Genomic DNA, 18,924 nt, shown 5'->3' with positions numbered 1-18,924 from the left:
CTTTTTCTTCTTTTTATTTTCTGCTTGTTTCTGAGATTTCTTTTACTGATAAACAACAATATTTTGCTCAGGAAATTTTTTGTTTATTATAAAATTACACGAGACAATATGTAAACAAATCCGCTGTGCATGTTAAGGATGTTAAGTTACTTAAAATTGTAGGGTGTCGCTAGTTAACACAAGTTCATTTTCATGTACCTACTATTGACACCCGCTATTATTAAATTATAATTATCATTTATCAGTTAAAAATAATGATCCTGAGACTATTTAGAGTGTAAAGAACCCCAAATTATTTTGCATGATAGGCTTGTATCAGAATTGTATGGAAAAATCCGCTTTTCAAAATACGCTCTCTCTTAGCAAAATCGTTAAGAAATGTTAAATAAACTAGCTATAGTGGTCCGCTCAAAGAAAAAAAAAATTTCATAGTTTATAATGCATACCCAGGCGTAAAATTTTATTTTCTAACTATTCAAAAATGCGTAAAAATTGATAAAAAGAATGATTTATAGTGTTTTACTTATAAACTTAATGAAATAATCAATAAAATAAAACAATATGTCAATAATAGGGGCTTTTACCTTATATCGCAATCACATTCTTAATTACGAGCACACTGACTCGATTATTAACTATTAAACTGTAAATAATGACAGTTATAAATCATAAGTCACTGCGCATCTAAAGATTAACGTTCATGTCATTCCGAATTACCTCTACCGTTTCTATTCGAGTCGTTTACTTCTGTTAACAAAGAAGGCAGCTCGTTAATATCGGTTAATTTCTCTAATTTCTAATGGTTAATTACTACTATTAGAAATACAATACGATATGTCTACAATGTACACTTATCCTACATTTTCTGGACACCGCGTACATTATTTGATGTTTCTTAATGATGCTTGTGGTATTTCTAAGTAGCTTCATACAATTCCTTTGTGTAAATATAGCCAAGTTCCTCTTTATTGACTTATTTAACATTTGTAATGACAGAGACATTCCAATCGTATTCGATATGGCCGCAATTAAGCTCAGAAGAATGTGTAAAAAAACGCATTATAAATAGATTTACGTCTTCTGCAGTGTCATGATTCTTAGGGAAAATCAATTACGCCTATTTTGAAATGTCACACAATTAGTGATAAAGTTTGCAGATATGGGTGAACATGCGCATGTATACGAACGAAAAATTGAGAAATGGTACGTTTAGCGGACTGATATTCCAATTACAGCTTCCAGTATATGGACTTTTACCGGCAAGTTGTTTCTCAACTAACAGGGAGTCCATATCTCGGGCAATATTTGCAGTCGCCTTTTTATTATCAGTAAATCAGTGACAAAACTTGGACTGAAATGGAATAAACGACTGCTACCGGTTCTCCGAATGCCAATATGGATCGTTTGATTTGAAGAATTAGGTACAACCGCATTCTTGAAGTACATACCAAAAGAGCATCACAAAATATCAGTAATGGATACATATTCTAATCTATTGCTGCTTTGACAACGTTGTTTGTTTACTTGTATGTGAAAGGTTAAGTGAAGCGCCCATCGAAGTGATATGGGATATGATTAGGGTTGCCACCCGAACTTTATTATAGTGTATTGTACAGGCCTGACGCTGGAAGCTGGAGGAAATTTTATAATGGCGTGGATGCGCGGTGACAAAAGTAGGCAGTTTTAGGTATAACGATTGCAGCTCTCTTTCTTCAGTATTCCTATCAGGGACGTAGATTAAATATTTAAAAATAGGGATCAGTGAGGCAAGTAATAGACAGACAAACAGAAGAACTAATTGTTGATGTTGGTGACAGTGATAGAGATTCCCATGATGACAGTAAATGTTAAAACTAACTATAAAACAAAAGCAATAGGTTTATTTTTTCTTTTTGGTAAGTTATGTTTCTACATTATCTTCTAGTACGCTACTGTCTTATCTGTATTAATACTATAATTTACGCCTACCGAAAGCCTATTTGTGCATCGGTTCTAAGTGACTTACCCAAATAGGTCATAAATGGGCAAGTACCTGCGCGACCGGTCGCCAGCTTCCTTCGTCGGACCTGTACTCTATTTCGACTGTGCGTACGTTATACTTTACAAGACACATAAAGTACGCAAAAATACTTTATTTAAGGCCTTAATTAAACATCGTAATTTTGTAAGCGATTATTCTAAATTCAGAGTATTTTTACATCGTATACATTGTCAAACNGGGGCTTTTACCTTATATCGCAATCACATTCTTAATTACGAGCACACTGACTCGATTATTAACTATTAAACTGTAAATAATGACAGTTATAAATCATAAGTCACTGCGCATCTAAAGATTAACGTTCATGTCATTCCGAATTACCTCTACCGTTTCTATTCGAGTCGTTTACTTCTGTTAACAAAGAAGGCAGCTCGTTAATATCGGTTAATTTCTCTAATTTCTAATGGTTAATTACTACTATTAGAAATACAATACGATATGTCTACAATGTACACTTATCCTACATTTTCTGGACACCGCGTACATTATTTGATGTTTCTTAATGATGCTTGTGGTATTTCTAAGTAGCTTCATACAATTCCTTTGTGTAAATATAGCCAAGTTCCTCTTTATTGACTTATTTAACATTTGTAATGACAGAGACATTCCAATCGTATTCGATATGGCCGCAATTAAGCTCAGAAGAATGTGTAAAAAAACGCATTATAAATAGATTTACGTCTTCTGCAGTGTCATGATTCTTAGGGAAAATCAATTACGCCTATTTTGAAATGTCACACAATTAGTGATAAAGTTTGCAGATATGGGTGAACATGCGCATGTATACGAACGAAAAATTGAGAAATGGTACGTTTAGCGGACTGATATTCCAATTACAGCTTCCAGTATATGGACTTTTACCGGCAAGTTGTTTCTCAACTAACAGGGAGTCCATATCTCGGGCAATATTTGCAGTCGCCTTTTTATTATCAGTAAATCAGTGACAAAACTTGGACTGAAATGGAATAAACGACTGCTACCGGTTCTCCGAATGCCAATATGGATCGTTTGATTTGAAGAATTAGGTACAACCGCATTCTTGAAGTACATACCAAAAGAGCATCACAAAATATCAGTAATGGATACATATTCTAATCTATTGCTGCTTTGACAACGTTGTTTGTTTACTTGTATGTGAAAGGTTAAGTGAAGCGCCCATCGAAGTGATATGGGATATGATTAGGGTTGCCACCCGAACTTTATTATAGTGTATTGTACAGGCCTGACGCTGGAAGCTGGCGGAAATTTTATAATGGCGTGGATGCGCGGTGACAAAAGTAGGCAGTTTTAGGTATAACGATTGCAGCTCTCTTTCTTCAGTATTCCTATCAGGGACGTAGATTAAATATTTAAAAATAGGGATCAGTGAGCAAGTAATCGACATACAAACAGAAGAACTAATTGTTGATGTTGGTGACAGTGATAGAGATTCCCATGATGACAGTAAATGTTAAAACTAACTATAAAACAAAAGCAATAGGTTTATTTTTTCTTTTTGGTAAGTTATGTTTCTACATTATCTTCTAGTACGCTACTGTCTTATCTGTATTAATACTATAATTTACGCCTACCGAAAGCCTATTTGTGCATCGGTTCTAAGTGACTTACCCAAATAGGTCATAAATGGGCAAGTACCTGCGCGACCGGTCGCCAGCTTCCTTCGTCGGACCTGTACTCTATTTCGACTGTGCGTACGTTATACTTTACAAGACACATAAAGTACGCAAAAATACTTTATTTAAGGCCTTAATTAAACATCGTAATTTTGTAAGCGATTATTCTAAATTCAGAGTATTTTTACATCAATAATATTGCACAGAAAAATGACAAGCCATATTTACGGAACAACCTGATTTCCCAAATCTGTTCAAAGTAGAGTCAGTTTTGCTGTCCGTTCCGGCCATTTCAGCATTTACAGAAAAAAGAGTATTCTCTGTTATGAACGCAAAGTGGCGGGACGACAGGAATAAAGCTTCATTAAAGTTAATTAAAAATGAACTTTTAGTTTACTTAAATCTTTGTTTGCTATGTTTAGAGGCTATTAATGTACGAGGGTGGATTGATAAGTTTCCGGCCTAACCAAGAGATGACGCCACTAGGCCTACCTTGAGGTGACATTCTATAGTACCATCCTTGGATAGCTTGTAGCTATAGTTTCAGCCCGATCTCCTTGCTAGTGTAGGTTTGACAGCACGCTGAACAAGACGCCTCTGTGGTTTTCGTAAAAATGGAAAAGCAGGAAAATCGTGCTGTCATCAAATACTTTTATTTGAAGGGGTTAACGCCGAAGGAAATTAAAAAAGAGATGGACTCAACACTGGGGACATCCTCCCCGTCATATTCAACCGTTAAGCAGTGGGTTTCCGAGTTTAAAAAGGGTCGTGTGAGCACCTCTGATGGGCCTCGCTCAGGACGCCCCGTTGAGGTCACAACTCCAGATATGATCGAAAAAATTCATCAAATAGTGCTGGGAGACCGCAGATTGAAAGTGCGTGAGATAGCTGAGACCTGTAAGATGTCATATGAACGTGTGCAACATATTTTGCACCAACATTTGCATATGGAAAAGCTCTGTGCAAGATGGGTGCCGCGTTTGCTAACAGTCGACCAAAAATTGATTCGAAAAAACATTTCTACCGCAAATTTGTCATTGTATAAGCGTAATCCAAGCGAATTTTTGCGTCGATTCGTAACCGTTGACGAAACGTGGGTCCACCACTACACTCCTGAAACCAAAGAACAGTCTAAACAGTGGATTGGACCAGGGGAACCAACTCCAAAGAAGGCAAAAACAATTTTTTCGGCGAACAAGGTTATGGCTACTGTTTTTTGGGATGCAAGAGGTATTATATACATTGATTACCTTGCAAAGGGTAATACTATCACTGGTCAATACTACGCAGACTTATTGCAACGTTTGAGCCACGAGGTGAAAATTAAACGACCTCATCTGGCGAAGAAAAAAATCTTGTTTCATCACGATAACGCACCAGCGCACACGTCAATCGTTGCGACGGCTAAAATCAACGATCTAAAGTTTGAATTGATGCCGCACCCTCCTTACTCTCCAGACCTAGCCCCGAGTGACTATTTTCTGTTCCCTAATCTCAAAAAATGGCTTGGCGGTAAGAGATTTGCGGACAATGAAGAAGTAATCGAAGCTGTAAATGGTTATTTTGAGGAGCTTGACGAATCAGTCTATAGAGATGGCATTAATAGACTGGAACACCGCTATGAGAAATGTATCAGCCTTGGAGGAGATTATGTTGAGAAATAAAAAAAAAAAATTTTTAAAAACCTTGTTTTTCTTGGTCAGGCCGGAAACTTATCAATCCACCCTCGTATTTAAGAGCGACAGCAATATGTTACTGGCTGTTAGGTGTAACAAAAAATATGTTTTTAAAAACAAAAAATAAGATACTTTATTTTTCTGCTGGGTACTTTTTTTTAACCTTTTAGTCGAGAAATACTTTGTGTAAAGCCTGAAAAGGTGGCAACCTTAGATATGATCTGGAGCGTGATCTAGCAAGTGGTATGCATCTAGGATGCTACAAGTAGTTCAAATTGAACCAATGCTAGCAAATGAATTAGCGCTCACTGAACGAACGTAGCAAGCAACATGTCAGTTATAGCTTACAGCACATCATGCCACTGCAATTAAAGTAGAGCTTACTCTATTTTCTTGTCATGCCACTTAAGTTTTACTTCACTTTGTTCTTGATTAATTAAAAATGAAAGATAATCCAAATTTCAATATCCGTTTATTTCAATGTTTGAACCAAATCTCTGCATTTATGATCACGTATGTGGCGATGTTCTAGATTTAGGAAAATGCGAAAATTGGCTCAAGATAGGAAAAGTGGACGTGCATGTCCAACCAGTCTTAGGACTAATAACCTTATGACCTTATGATAATGATGATGTGACGAATATTCAAATAGTAATGTGCAAGAAAATATCTGGGAAAGACATTGTATGAACTTTGTGTTTGGTTTGGTTTTCCAGTAGGGATGTAATCAGTATTTCCTTTTGGATGGTTTTAATTCATATTCAGTAAATTTACTGTATCTAATATATCTTCATCGAGTGACGTTATAATACATCCTGCTGCTACACTATACCTGTGTACGTTGATGTTGAAGTTATGCCAGAATCACGCTTCTGCTATGTTTCAATGTTACGCTTATTCGATGGTAGCTCCCCCTTATACATACCAATAAAATCAGGGATATAATAGTAGAATAGAAGAGTAGAAACAAACTGGTAAAATATTTTGCGACCAGTAGGTGAACTAATGAAATGCTGATTCGGGTCTAAAGGCCGCTGTCGGTTGGAATTGCTTCCTAACGTTTCGTTAGACTGAGTCAGTCCACATCCAACATGGGAGACGAAAAGATCTCTGAAGAAGCTAGCCACTCGTGCTAGCGAAACGTTAGGAAGTAACTGCAAGCGACGACGGCCTTTAGACCTGAATTAGGACAGCATCAGAATAGAAACTGTAGCCCGACAGGAAATTAGTTCCGGTAACCCGGATTATGATCAGATTTTATGTAATACGACCATCTAATCAGTTCCTGATCAGCGTACAGTACTCCACCCATTGATTTGGTTACCTTGATCAGGCTATCTGATCAGTTTCTTATGAAAGTACAGTACCCTGTCCCTTGATCCAGTCATCTGATGGATGGAGGAATTGATCGGATATGGATCTTTTGGCCGAATCGACCATAGATTTGCTGAATTTATCAGGCATGGTCTTTGAAATAGATCCAGCACGGATCTTTGAAACGGATACAGCGTGGATCTTTGGGTCCGCCATGGATTTTTTAAACGAATCCTGTGCAGATCATATAAGGCGTGACGATTTTTAATCATATCCGGATCAGGAACCCTGATTTATCCCTGATCGGTTTTCAAACAATTCTGATCCGGATCGGACCCAAAATTGAACTAATTTTCTAGTCCGGAGAGTGGTCACTTTAAACGTAATTTACAACCAAATCTTACCTATATCCTTTTTAACGGCTTGGAGTTTTAATATTTATGAATACTATATAACATATGAGGATATTTGGAAACGAGCTAAGGTATCTAATTATAGGGCTAAGGTTAAGTTGTTGTTCGTCTTTTCTTTAAGAGCTTTACGAGGGCGGTTCAATAAGTACCCGTGTTGAACACACTTTTCTTTTTTATTCCTTTTTTATCGTGTTGAAAACGCAGCTTCTTTTTCGTCAAATGCGTCCGTGTCTCCTTCAATTTTTTGTCGAAGCGGTCCAATAACTTACTGTAGTATTGTCCAGTGATCCTTCTTCCTTTTCCTAAAAAATCCGTAAAATGATTTCCTCGGTAACAACGTTTGCCAGGCTTCCTGGTCGCTCCTATCAAAAACGGATCTTTGCCCACGTTTAAATTCGTTGAAGCAATATCTAACTGTGGTCGTAGATGGCGAAATGTCTCCATAAACAGTATCCAACTTTGTTTTCATCTCCTCGCATTTTTTCCCATCCGAAAACAAAAAGCGAGTTACCGAACGATACTGCTTTTTTTCCATTATAGCGACAATAACGTAACACGTCTCGGTCGAATGGCTGCCAAATCCAAACTAACCTATCAATCAGTCTGAAATTCGTTTTGGCCTGGTTTGATAGATGGCAGCACACGATGACAACACCAATTTCCCTCAGGAACGTACTCTGTTTTCAAATACGGGTACTTATTGAACCGCCCTCGTATAATAGCGGGTTGAAATGTATAAAAGAAAGGCGGGCGGCAATCGTTTTCGATGTATTTTTTACAGAGTATTTAGATGTGATTTAAGAATTATACTAGGCACTCTGGATTTCAAGATAACCTACTCTCAAAATTGAACAAACTAAATTGGAATCTTTTGGGGTTTTTGGGTAGAGACGTTTCATAGTTTTCATTTTAAAAATAAATTGGAATAGGAATCAGAGATGAGTACCCACTTTCTTAGTTATTCTATATATCGGTTTCCCGAAGCAATGCTCTCAAAAATACCAAAAACCGCATCTTATGATCACAAACCAACAATTGCATTGAAAATAAAGCGTGGTAATCTAAGTACAAAAATATAGGTATACTAAGGATGTAACGGTAGGATTAGAATTAATATCAAAATAAAAGACGCTAAACTAGAAGAAGTCGCTGAGTATCGAATATCAAAACATTTTTAGGGAGACATAACTGAGGACAGAAAAATACTACAGATATAGAAAGGTGTTAAAGATATCGTAGATAGAAAAGGTAAGAAATGAGAAAATATTAAGTAGGAGAACAAAGGGCTCTATCGAAACCATTAAAAAAAAGGCCACATAAGTTGAAACCACATCTTAACAAATATGAAGGGTCAAGAGTCAAGATATTAGAAGCACAAACAGGAGTTGCGAAAGGTAGAGGTAGACCTATACCATGCCCATAAATTACTGTTCGCAAATAGTTAAAGATGCAGTTTGACCGAGCTTTCAAGTAATGCGCAGATTGCCTCAATAGATGGTGCTTTTGGAATAAGTTTTGGGGCTGAAATTGAATAAATTTGATAAATGAAATTGCTTTACTAAAAAATAGCACCTAACAGTTTATTTGCCTTTCCAGTTGGATTTGAAAAAATCAATTCTTTGTACAACCTAGGGCAATAAAGTCTCATATAATTGCGGACATCCTTAATGACACTCGGATAGTATTATAAAGAACAATCCTGACAATTTATGACGGTTAATGCGTATTTCGAACAATACACACTGTCAAATATATCACGAATAATAAGCAGTTTAATGGGTTAAAACGAGCGAAAAAATCTTAATTTATTACACCTTAATACTATTACTCACACGATGAATATCCTTAATGAATAATGGCACATAAATACCTTAAGAAGCAACATCAATGCAGACTGGATTTTCAATCTTGGACCGCAAAGAACGTTATGTAAGTAATCCCTACCAAATTTTACTTCTTTTAAGGGTCTCATTTTGTAAAATATTGAACCATTTCGCTATATCCAATCACACTGCTATTCGTCTGTCGATTCTCTTGTCAGATCACATCTATTGATTAGAAATGACGAACTCGCAAAATAGCGTAACATGGGGCACGTATCGATAGAATTGCATCAAATAATAAGTTATATTTCTGTTTGGGACGCACTGAACATCACTACATAGTATAAAACAAAGTCGTTTTCCCGCTGTCTGTCCCTATGTATGCTTAAATCTTTAAAACTACGCAACGGATTTTGATGCGGTTCTTTTTAAAAGATAGAGTGATTCAAGAGGAAGGTTTATATGTATAATACATGCATAATATAGCAGGAAAACACTGATAATTTTAGAGGTTTCTAATGTGACGTCGTAAATAAACACATTTTTTGCGCTTACATTGCAAACGCTGGCTGAATCCTACGAGATGGATCAAAATAATTACTACAATATTGTACATCTTAAAAGGGTATACAAAAAAGTCCGGCATGGTATATGTCTATCTCTTAGGGATAACCCACAATAACCATTTTTATCCTTTACTTTTTATGAGAAATAATGACTTATTTACGAAGCGATTGTAGGCAACACAGCATTAATTCTTATCCAATTAAGTACTTTTAAATACATTATGAATTTAATATAGATCAATATGGCCCTTTAAGCATGCAATTTAAATGAATATTTTCGAAGATATTACAGATTTAAAATGCAGGGACATAGCGGTTGCGGCGGTACCGGCCGGGAGGCCGGTTTGTATTGTCTAATGCCAAAAAAACTGTGAATGTTGTATATAAAGACATTCTGTAGTATATTTAGTATGTTCAGGGGGTATCTTTTGAAGATTTCCCCTTCTCGATAATAATCTAAACAAAACAAAAATATATTTAGTATCAGCACTGCACCCGTGCGAAGTTGGGGCGGGTCACTAGTAGGTACATATATATCTATATGTCGTGTCGGTTTTGTACGCAAAATTTCAGGCATAGTTTGCATAATATGTATGTGCAATGTGCTTCGTACCAATTTACCAGTGAATTGTTTTTCTAACTCATCCAAATCCAAAACTGACCTACTTCATTAAGCGTTGACGCCACAACTACGCCCTTATTATATCTGCTGTGAATGCAACGGTAATTTTATGTTCTTTTATAATTGGATTGGCAAAAAGAATATTCACGATCCTTGTTCTGTTGTATTTCTCTGTCAAATAAAATGGATTCTATAAGAACATTCCTCTTCGAAAGCTAATTACCGTTTCATGATGAAAACACTAAATATCATTTAGGTGGATAAATTTGGTCTAGTAAGAGCCCATTTAACAAAGAAGCCATAATAATATATCATTCTAATAGAAAGAAGATGGTAATAAATATAGTGTCATTTTGTCGTAACTTCAAAATAATTTACCTCTGCAGATTTGAATATTTGAAAAAATACTCAATGATTGAGAAGTTGCCCTTATTGTGCAGATTATAATGTTTTTGTATCACACTACATATACAGGGTATTTCTGGAATAGGTAGCAAGTTTTGGAGGGTGTTAAAAAATTTTGTAAGAAAACTAGACGAAATTGCAATTAAAAGCCGGCCCTGGAAGTGAATTGGCAACGTATAGAGAAATTACAAGCCTACAACATTAAAAGAACAAATTACTACTCTAGGCTGACATTAAGCGTAAACATCGTCAATCACACTTCATTTAATCTAACAAACAACAAACACTACATGAATATAAAAATACCTAAGAAATACAACACGGATGCTGCTAAGTAGCAGCAGATTGAATGCGGCATTACAATATCGTATTTCCCTGCGTGATCTTACCAGGGCCGGACTGGTTCCCTCAGATACATTTTTCTCGAAAACTGTGGACTTTCGGGTCACCAAACATTTACTTGATTTTCTGTTTTTTAGTGCTCTATCACCTCCTGCAAGCTTACTATTTATTTTAGAAAGACCCTGTAGGTATGTCTTAATACGTTAATCTAGACATAATTTTGTCAAAATGGGTCAGCGAAGGAAAATCACAATTAATTACAAAACATATTACACCCATCCAATATGATAAACATAGATAGTATAAAACATAAAACGATACACGTGTTATCACATCATATTACAGGAAAAAAGTAATTCCAATGCAGAATTGATTGTTTTGAAAATTAATTGACCGCATTACTGACAAAATTAGAAGGTCGACTCTAGATTTGTCATTTGACAATCGTGTCAAAAAAAGTGAATTTTCAAATAGCAATTGATCTACGTAAATTGAATGTAACATTGGTTAACGAACAGAATAATAATTCCACAACGTTTGCTGCATTGCAATGTATTGTTGTTGTTAATGTTCATTTTGATGGATGCAATAATTTATTATAAAATGCAAATTGTTTAATTTATAGCTGGCGATTATTAAACAGTTTAAAGTGCTAAGTGTGTGGCTATCGAGACGATGCTGAAATAATTCTTTCTTAAAGGCTAGTCACGTAGGTATATCCCATTTATTATTTTATATATTCTATTTTTTTAGTTTATTGTGTGTTTGGAGCGCAGCGCTGTAGGGTGCGCGAAACATGAAGGGTAGGTGTGGTGAAAGAGAAATGTTTAGAAGCATTCGAAATGTGATGTTACAGCTGAATGATGAGGATACCGTTGAACAGGCAAACAGAGATCACTATTTAAGACAATAATAGGTTGATAGGACACCTTCTCAGGCACGAAGGGCTTGTTGAGACATAGAAGCAAAAACGGGAGTTAAGAGGAGTAGCGGTAGACCTAGATTAGATTACTGTTCACAAATAGTTAAGGATGTTGTATATTGCAGTTTTGGGAAAATGCGAAGATTAACTCAGAATAGGAAAAAGTGGAGGTGCGTGTCCAACCAGTCTAGCACTGACAACTTTATTATGATGATTTTAAGAACTGACGACCTTATGATGATGATGATGATAATCTGCCCATGGGAATTTGAACTTATATCTTCCTCTGTTAACCTTATAAGTATTTGCTTCAGGGACGTCGACTATGTAGTTCGGCTACATATTAAATAAAAAAGATCGATTGTAACCTAATGGTATTTGATGTTTTACCTACTCAATTTTTTAGTCGTTGATGTCAATTCACGAGCAGTAGGTCGCCAGCAATCATGTGCATCATTTAGCCTGTCGGTTTTGTAAAACGATTGTGTAAACATGATCTTATCTTGCAAACGTTTTTTAAAATTATCTCGATCGATTTCCGTAAATGGAAACGACCACTTGATCTCAGTTGGTGGTGGAATATCTATTTGCACACGCAAGCAACAAAAGCATTCCTCTCTAACACACTAATAAATCAAAACTCAAGTAACAAATATTGTTTATTTTAAACTTATTGGAGATTTTATTTTTGCAGTTACCTACCTTCTTCCTGATTTAAAATAATTATTAACTTCAGCACAAATTGGATATTAATTTAATTAAAATTTTTAATTCAGGATAGCATGGTGCATTATCTCGATCAGTTTAAAATGCAATAAGTAATCATTCAGTTAAATTAGTTTCAGGTTAGCAATATATTCATTTTTGTGTAATGATGAGAAGAGTTTTGTACGGTTAATCTCAATACATTAAAGTGTAATGAATTTATAACTGCGGATGATAAGTATTCCATCACTGTCATGTTCAACGAGGCAAATTGCTGCTAAGGAAGCGAGAGTTTATAAGATGTGATTGCAAGAAACAATACCAATAATAATGTACAAATGAGCATCGAACAATGTCAAATGTAAAAGTAAGTCTTATGGTGGTTCCTTTTGTTATAATAAACTGTTAATGTTAAAATTTTCATTGAGTTATAAGCTGCTTCTGAGGGATCAATATTGCTTTTCATTTCATTCATCAAAAGTTTTTAAATCACCACTAAAGGGATGGGATAAATAACGTAAAACCTGACGCACTTTCTAATTAAAATGTTTGCAACCGCCGGCTATACCGGAAGTCGACATCAACTGGCTTATTTTAAATGGAATGTTGTATAACACTTACATTCAGCTAAAAGTTAGTAAATTTTGTGTTATTTCGATTTTTCTTAAAACTTTAAAAATTACATCAGCTATCTGGAATTATACCGTTAATGTCTTAAGTGTATACAGGGTGTTTAGTGTCCAATGTATAAAACTTCCAAAAAGGTTCGCGTAAGTTGTTTTTTTTTTAATGGAACACTCAGTATGGCTGCAGCAGTTTCAAAATTAGCTGTTTAGCAAATGACTGCTATTTTAAAAATTTTCAGAAAAATCTAAATATCTCGAAAAATGTTAATTTTTCAGATACAGTTGTATGATCAAAATCGATCTAGAAAGATTCGCTGAATCTAAAAATATCATAAAAAATATAGCATTTCAATCACAATAAACTAGTTTATGCCGACTATAACCGGAAGTGACCGACGATTGCAAATATTTTAATTAGAAAGAGCGTCAACTTTTAGGTAATTTGCTGCATTTTCAAAAATCTCTAGTGATTCTTTAAGTTTAAAAATTTTTAATGAACGGATTGCGCGAAAAATCATGTGTGCTGAAATACTTAGTCATTAGAAATTATTTATTATATTTGTCTGACACGTACAAACATATTTTAAGAGGTAGTTTTACTAAAGGCAGTGGATTTCGGGTATAACGACGACGAAGGGACTACTAATTTCGTCGTTATATCCGGAAATCGTTACAGGCAAAGGTATAGAGATACAGACATATATATCGATGGCGTCACGACAAAAAGGCATAAGCGACATCCTCCAACTTTATCAGGAGAAGGTGAAAACTGTTAATTTGTATTAATAGTACCTTTTTAACTGCTTTCTTTGAAATTCTGAAGTGATCTATGATAAAAAATACCGGTTTGTTCATTAAAAGACAAATTTTACGTAAAATCCATTTCTATTTTAAAATATGTCGCTTACGCCCTTTAAGTACGTCTGTTTGGCGTTTGCGCCCTTTTCTTAGAGATATAAGCCTCTTAAATAGGATGCCTTTGGTTTTGTAATGGCGGTTAGGCCCTCCATAAGCCTTTCACTTTTCTTAGACTACTATCGAGAGTTAATAGTTATAACATATTAATTTTTTTAATTTAAAACACTCATGCAGAATTATAAAAAGAATAAGCGACTCTTTTACTAAGTAATATGAATAGAATAATAATAATGCAAACATGTTTTATTTGAACACACTTCTCTTTAATAAAATTAGAAATTTCTTAAATTGTCATAACTTCAAAAAAATTAACATGAAAGTAAAAGTTGTAAGTTACAAAACTAAAGGAAATGAAATTGTTAAAAAACTAAGTGTAACAAATAAAGTCCAAAGAATAATACAACAAAAAATATGTACCCTTAATAAATTAACGTAAAAATATATTATTTCTTTTTCATTGCCTAATATTCAGCTTAAAAAGCAATGAAAAAGAAAAGGCGTAAGCGACTAATTAAAACTAATATTGGAATAGTGTTTTACAGAAATTAGTTAATCTTTCTAGAAGTGTAAACGCGTTTTTTGATGGTAAACATTACCAACAATGAAATTGCGTATTAATATTCAAGTTTACTACAGAGTCTTTAACAAAAATTAAAATTAAAAATTGCATGAAGTGTCATAGCAAAATGGTACTTACGTCACCCTAAAATGTAAAACTGAAAAGGCGTAAGCGACAAAAACAAATGTATGCGTTTTTCTTAGTATCTAAAACTATTTTAAAGTCAAAACTAATATCGACAGCTTGCTATAACAATAATTAATAAAGAAAAATTGTAATGAAACTTACTTTTTTAAAATTTTTCGACGTCTCGACAATGAGCGTAAGGCTAACCTCTCTGTATGAAAGCGTGGTGCTTAATGCTGTTTAACCTCGATTTTTCTTAGAATGAAATTGTCGCTTACAAAAATTTTAGCTCAATTTATTGACGAAGGAAATTTTTGTCGCTTGCAGCCGTTATATTAGATGATTAGCTGAATTACTTTACTTAAATTGACATTAAAATCTTGTTTTTCATTTCTTGGCGCTTACGCCTTTTTGTCGTGACGCCATCGATATATATATAGTTTTCACCATTTTTCAATTTTCAAACCATTTCCCCCTTTTTTTGGCAGTAAATATGCATCTAGGAGTCATACTTATTATTTAAAAAAAGATTGCTAAACAGTTGTTACTCAGAATATCACTTTGTAACTGAACTATTTTAACGTATAACATCTATAAAGGTCACCGTACTTGCTGACCATCTGTGTGGATGTAAACAAAAGATACGAAAGCTCTTTGCGTGTTGGGTAGCCGACTTCGGACGCTATATCTGCATGGTATTACTAGGGATTTGTTACAAATGATTCATTAAAAACAGTTGCTACACCCGAACTCGGCGTTACATCCGAAGTCGCTATAGCCACAAGAATTTTGTACTGAAGTATCCTTTCAAATTCAAAGGACTTCGACTTAACGTCGCTATATAGCAAAATGGTCGCTACAACCAAATCTACTGTATCTGAAAAAAAATGTACCTACTGCTACATAAAGAAAAGTGCGACACATTCCCCACGAAATTTCCATAAACAAACTATGTAATCCATTGTATTCAGAATCACGACAATTATTTTATAAAAGAAATTTGCACACAAAGTGACTTAAACAGTATCCCTATATCGTAGAAATGGTTAAAATGTGTCTCGCAGTTATCTTACAAAAGCTTCCGAAATTGTTGGCGTGTTATTTATTCTAGTCTTCCGCCATGACGCCAGATAAAATGAGCAAATTTATGCGCAAACTGGTCATTCCGATAAAAACAATTGGAAAAATATCTTCTGGTGACATATCACAACATCCGGAGAGTATATTTTCTGATGTATTTACCAAAATCGATGACAGTTGACTTCAATAATGTTTTATAGTCTTGTAAAGATTATTCAAAACCGAAACGTTCAAATTTATTATTTCGTACAAGTATTACAAAGAACATTTTACGATGATTTAAGGAAAACCGTTCTTTTACTATAGAAGGAATGTCCTGCAGGTACATGTAGGCCTACAAATACATATAATAAAAAGTTTTAAAAAACTGTAACCTGACTAGGGATATAAAAACTGGTGCGAAATGGACTGGCGCACCGAAGGTAGAAGATTTTTCCCGCTTTTTTCGAGTATGTTTTAGGTTTTCCCCAAAATCAGTCTCTAAAACGTATAATTACAATATTACAATTAGAAAATTATTTTTATGATGTAACAACAGATTTATTTAACAGGTTTTTGTATTTTAAGTAAATGCTTAGTGGTCCGAAACTCCGTTGTTTTTGAGCAAAACATATAGTCAAGGGCCAGTCCGGCCTTGGTAGAATACGTAGAGAAATGCGACATTGCAACGCTGCTGCATCCATCAGCTGCACCATCCGTTTTGTACGAGTATTTCTTTTGTAAATTGCGTTCTTAATACCACGTCGAGATGTAGTCAGCGATGAACAAAGTGGTTATTTAATTAATTGTTATCACAACGGATGTCTAAAGATTAATATGTGCAGTATCGTAATAGTAAGCTGTTAATATTTACTTCAATAGTCGTTCCACAACCGTCAGTGTTTACATTACTCATCCATGTAGTTGCTTAATTGTTATTAATAATAATTTCTCTATACGTTACCAATTCACGTCCAGGGACGGCTTTGGATTACAACTTCGTCTAGTTAAAGCCTCCAAACCGTGCTACTTATTTCAGAAACATCCTATATACAGGCTATTGGGATCCGTCAAATGGGAGGAGCCTAAAAACATGGCGCCGATTAGGGAAAATTTATCGTAGTTCCTATAGTGTACCGTGCAATTTCCAAATTTTTTAAATTACGATAAAATTATAAGTATTGACACAATATGTGATTGGGCTGACACAAAGCCTCGGAAAGGAAATTTCGTTGAAGGTGAGCGTGTTTTTAATGCCAATCACATTATAAAATTCGGAAATAACAAATCCGGAAGCTAGCCTTCAAATTCCGTCAAGTTTACTGCCTACTTTTTACAAACTTCGGATTTAAAAAGTGATTCACGTTATATAATTGGTGAGGTGATTCTGGGTGATTTAAGCAATATCATATCAATGACTTGCACGTGCAAAGCCGATTTAAGAGAACGTTGCAAACACATTATTGCAACTTTGTTGTATTGCAGCAGGTAGGTTCTTAACCTCAAAATACTTATATCGTATCATTAGAATTGTGTTAAATCAATTACACAGGAATAAATAATTTCTCACTTTATAATTTTAGTATGATTCTAGTTTTAAATATTAAGGTTATGGCTGATGGTAAATACTTGCTGAAATATAATCATGTGCATTAAAATGACGTGAACAAATTTTTATTCCGGAATTCACTTCTTTGATACCTACTGCTTTCATCCAAGCTTCTATTAGTTTACTTTTTTCTCTAATTTTCCGAATATATTTTTTACATATATAAAACGGTTAGTTTTTATTGGAAAGTAGTTAATGTAGGTGAAGAGTGAAGATCTATGTCTGAAGTGCTATTGCAGCTTTTCACTGAACATATTAACTTTTTATTTGATTTAACTTTAGAAGAAAACTTCGTCGACTCCATCATCAAAAAAATTTTTACTTTTTTAACGTGTTTTATTATTTTAATAAACAATTTTACAATTTGCGTGCACAGTTCCTATGTAAATTTTTCCCTCATTCGAGTTATAAATTTTGCAACCAGATGGTGTATGCCCATTTGACGGATCCCAATAGGTCAAATATTTTCATATTATGTAATTATGTATGAAATTTAAGTCGATATCACTTTTCGTTACGAAGTTATTGCAACAACAGGTTTCCGTTGAATCCTTTAGGTACCAAAGTAAGTTTTCTGGATAATGATGCTTCCACATTTCCCGTACGAATAGAATACATTTTCCTTTTCAAAGCATAAATTCGCACCAATTTATCACTTACTTTTTTTACAGGTCTAAACGACTTTACTGGAATTTTATTTACTTAATAATAATCGTTAATTCTTAGCGAAAATTCCAAAAATTCTTTTGATTTTTTTAAACCAAATATTGAACGCTTTATTACCCCAAAAATCGAAATCAAAGATCCCCGCAATGTGGATCGTTATTGACGAAAATGGGACAAAAAATGTCGACCAGACGAAGTGAAGAAACGAGCGACTATCCGATAACCCATTAACGAAACTTATTTAATAAGTTATACGACATTAAGTAACGCATTTATCTGAAAAAGATAAAAATAATTTTACCTGCGGGATGTAACGGTTCTACTTGAAATTTCTTGGACGCCGGTACCGTCAGTTGCGAGCAAGACAATTGAACGCCGTGGTTGAGTATGTGTATAAGCATGGCGCAGATCGAAATGACCCAACCCCAACCTCCCTCGGGATAATAGTGCCTGCAGAGGAACCGGCGAGCCTGAATCTGGGAGGTCCTGGCCGCTTGTCGCGGTTCTTCCGCTGGTGCTTGTCCCGATAACAAAGGCCAACTTTGCGCCCGAGACAACGACGACATTACGTAGCCGCAACGTCCTTTTCATGACATCACTTTAATTTAGCACTAGCACTTGATATTTACTTTTATAGCACTACTCACATACCATGTAGATGGCTCCAGGGATGAGCTGAAAAAAAATTAAGGATCTTCTCCGTTCCAACGAAAGAAAAAGTGAGATTCATAACAAAAAGAACGCTTCTGTTCGCGTATTTACTATTCAGGAGGAATTCGCAAAAAGAAATAACTTTGTGGTCCATCCAAGAATATTTCAAGTTAATTATTTTACAGATTGCAGCAGCTAATCGTTACTAAATTTCACTTTGTTTAATATATTTTATTCCCGCTTTTTTCGAGTATGTTTTAGGTTTTCC

At 34.8% G+C, this 18,924-nt stretch overlaps 1 protein-coding gene across 3 annotated transcripts in view; it reads right to left on the bottom strand.

Annotated features, from left to right (window-relative positions):
- The window catches only part of LOC108741892 (monocarboxylate transporter 12-like), a 266,895-nt gene that overhangs the window by 123,304 nt on the left and 124,667 nt on the right, over positions 1–18,924 (bottom strand). Inside the window, exon 2 of one of the 3 annotated variants that reach the window (XM_018476893.1) lies at positions 18,307–18,699. The exons of 1 other annotated variant lie outside the window; for it this stretch is intronic. In XM_018476893.1, coding sequence (XP_018332395.1) covers positions 18,307–18,571 — 265 coding nt within the window. In that variant the 5' untranslated portion in view covers positions 18,572–18,699. The remainder of the gene's footprint in view (positions 1–18,306; positions 18,700–18,924) is intronic. One more of the 3 variants, XM_018476889.1, reaches the window with a different exon arrangement.

The sequence above is a fragment of the Agrilus planipennis genome, unplaced genomic scaffold, assembly GCF_000699045.2.
Source record: "Agrilus planipennis isolate EAB-ADULT unplaced genomic scaffold, Apla_2.0 scaffold24, whole genome shotgun sequence".
Classification (NCBI taxonomy): Eukaryota; Metazoa; Arthropoda; class Insecta; order Coleoptera; family Buprestidae; genus Agrilus; species Agrilus planipennis.
Note: the sequence above shows the minus strand (reverse complement) of the source record. Positions and strands in the feature narration are given on the sequence as shown.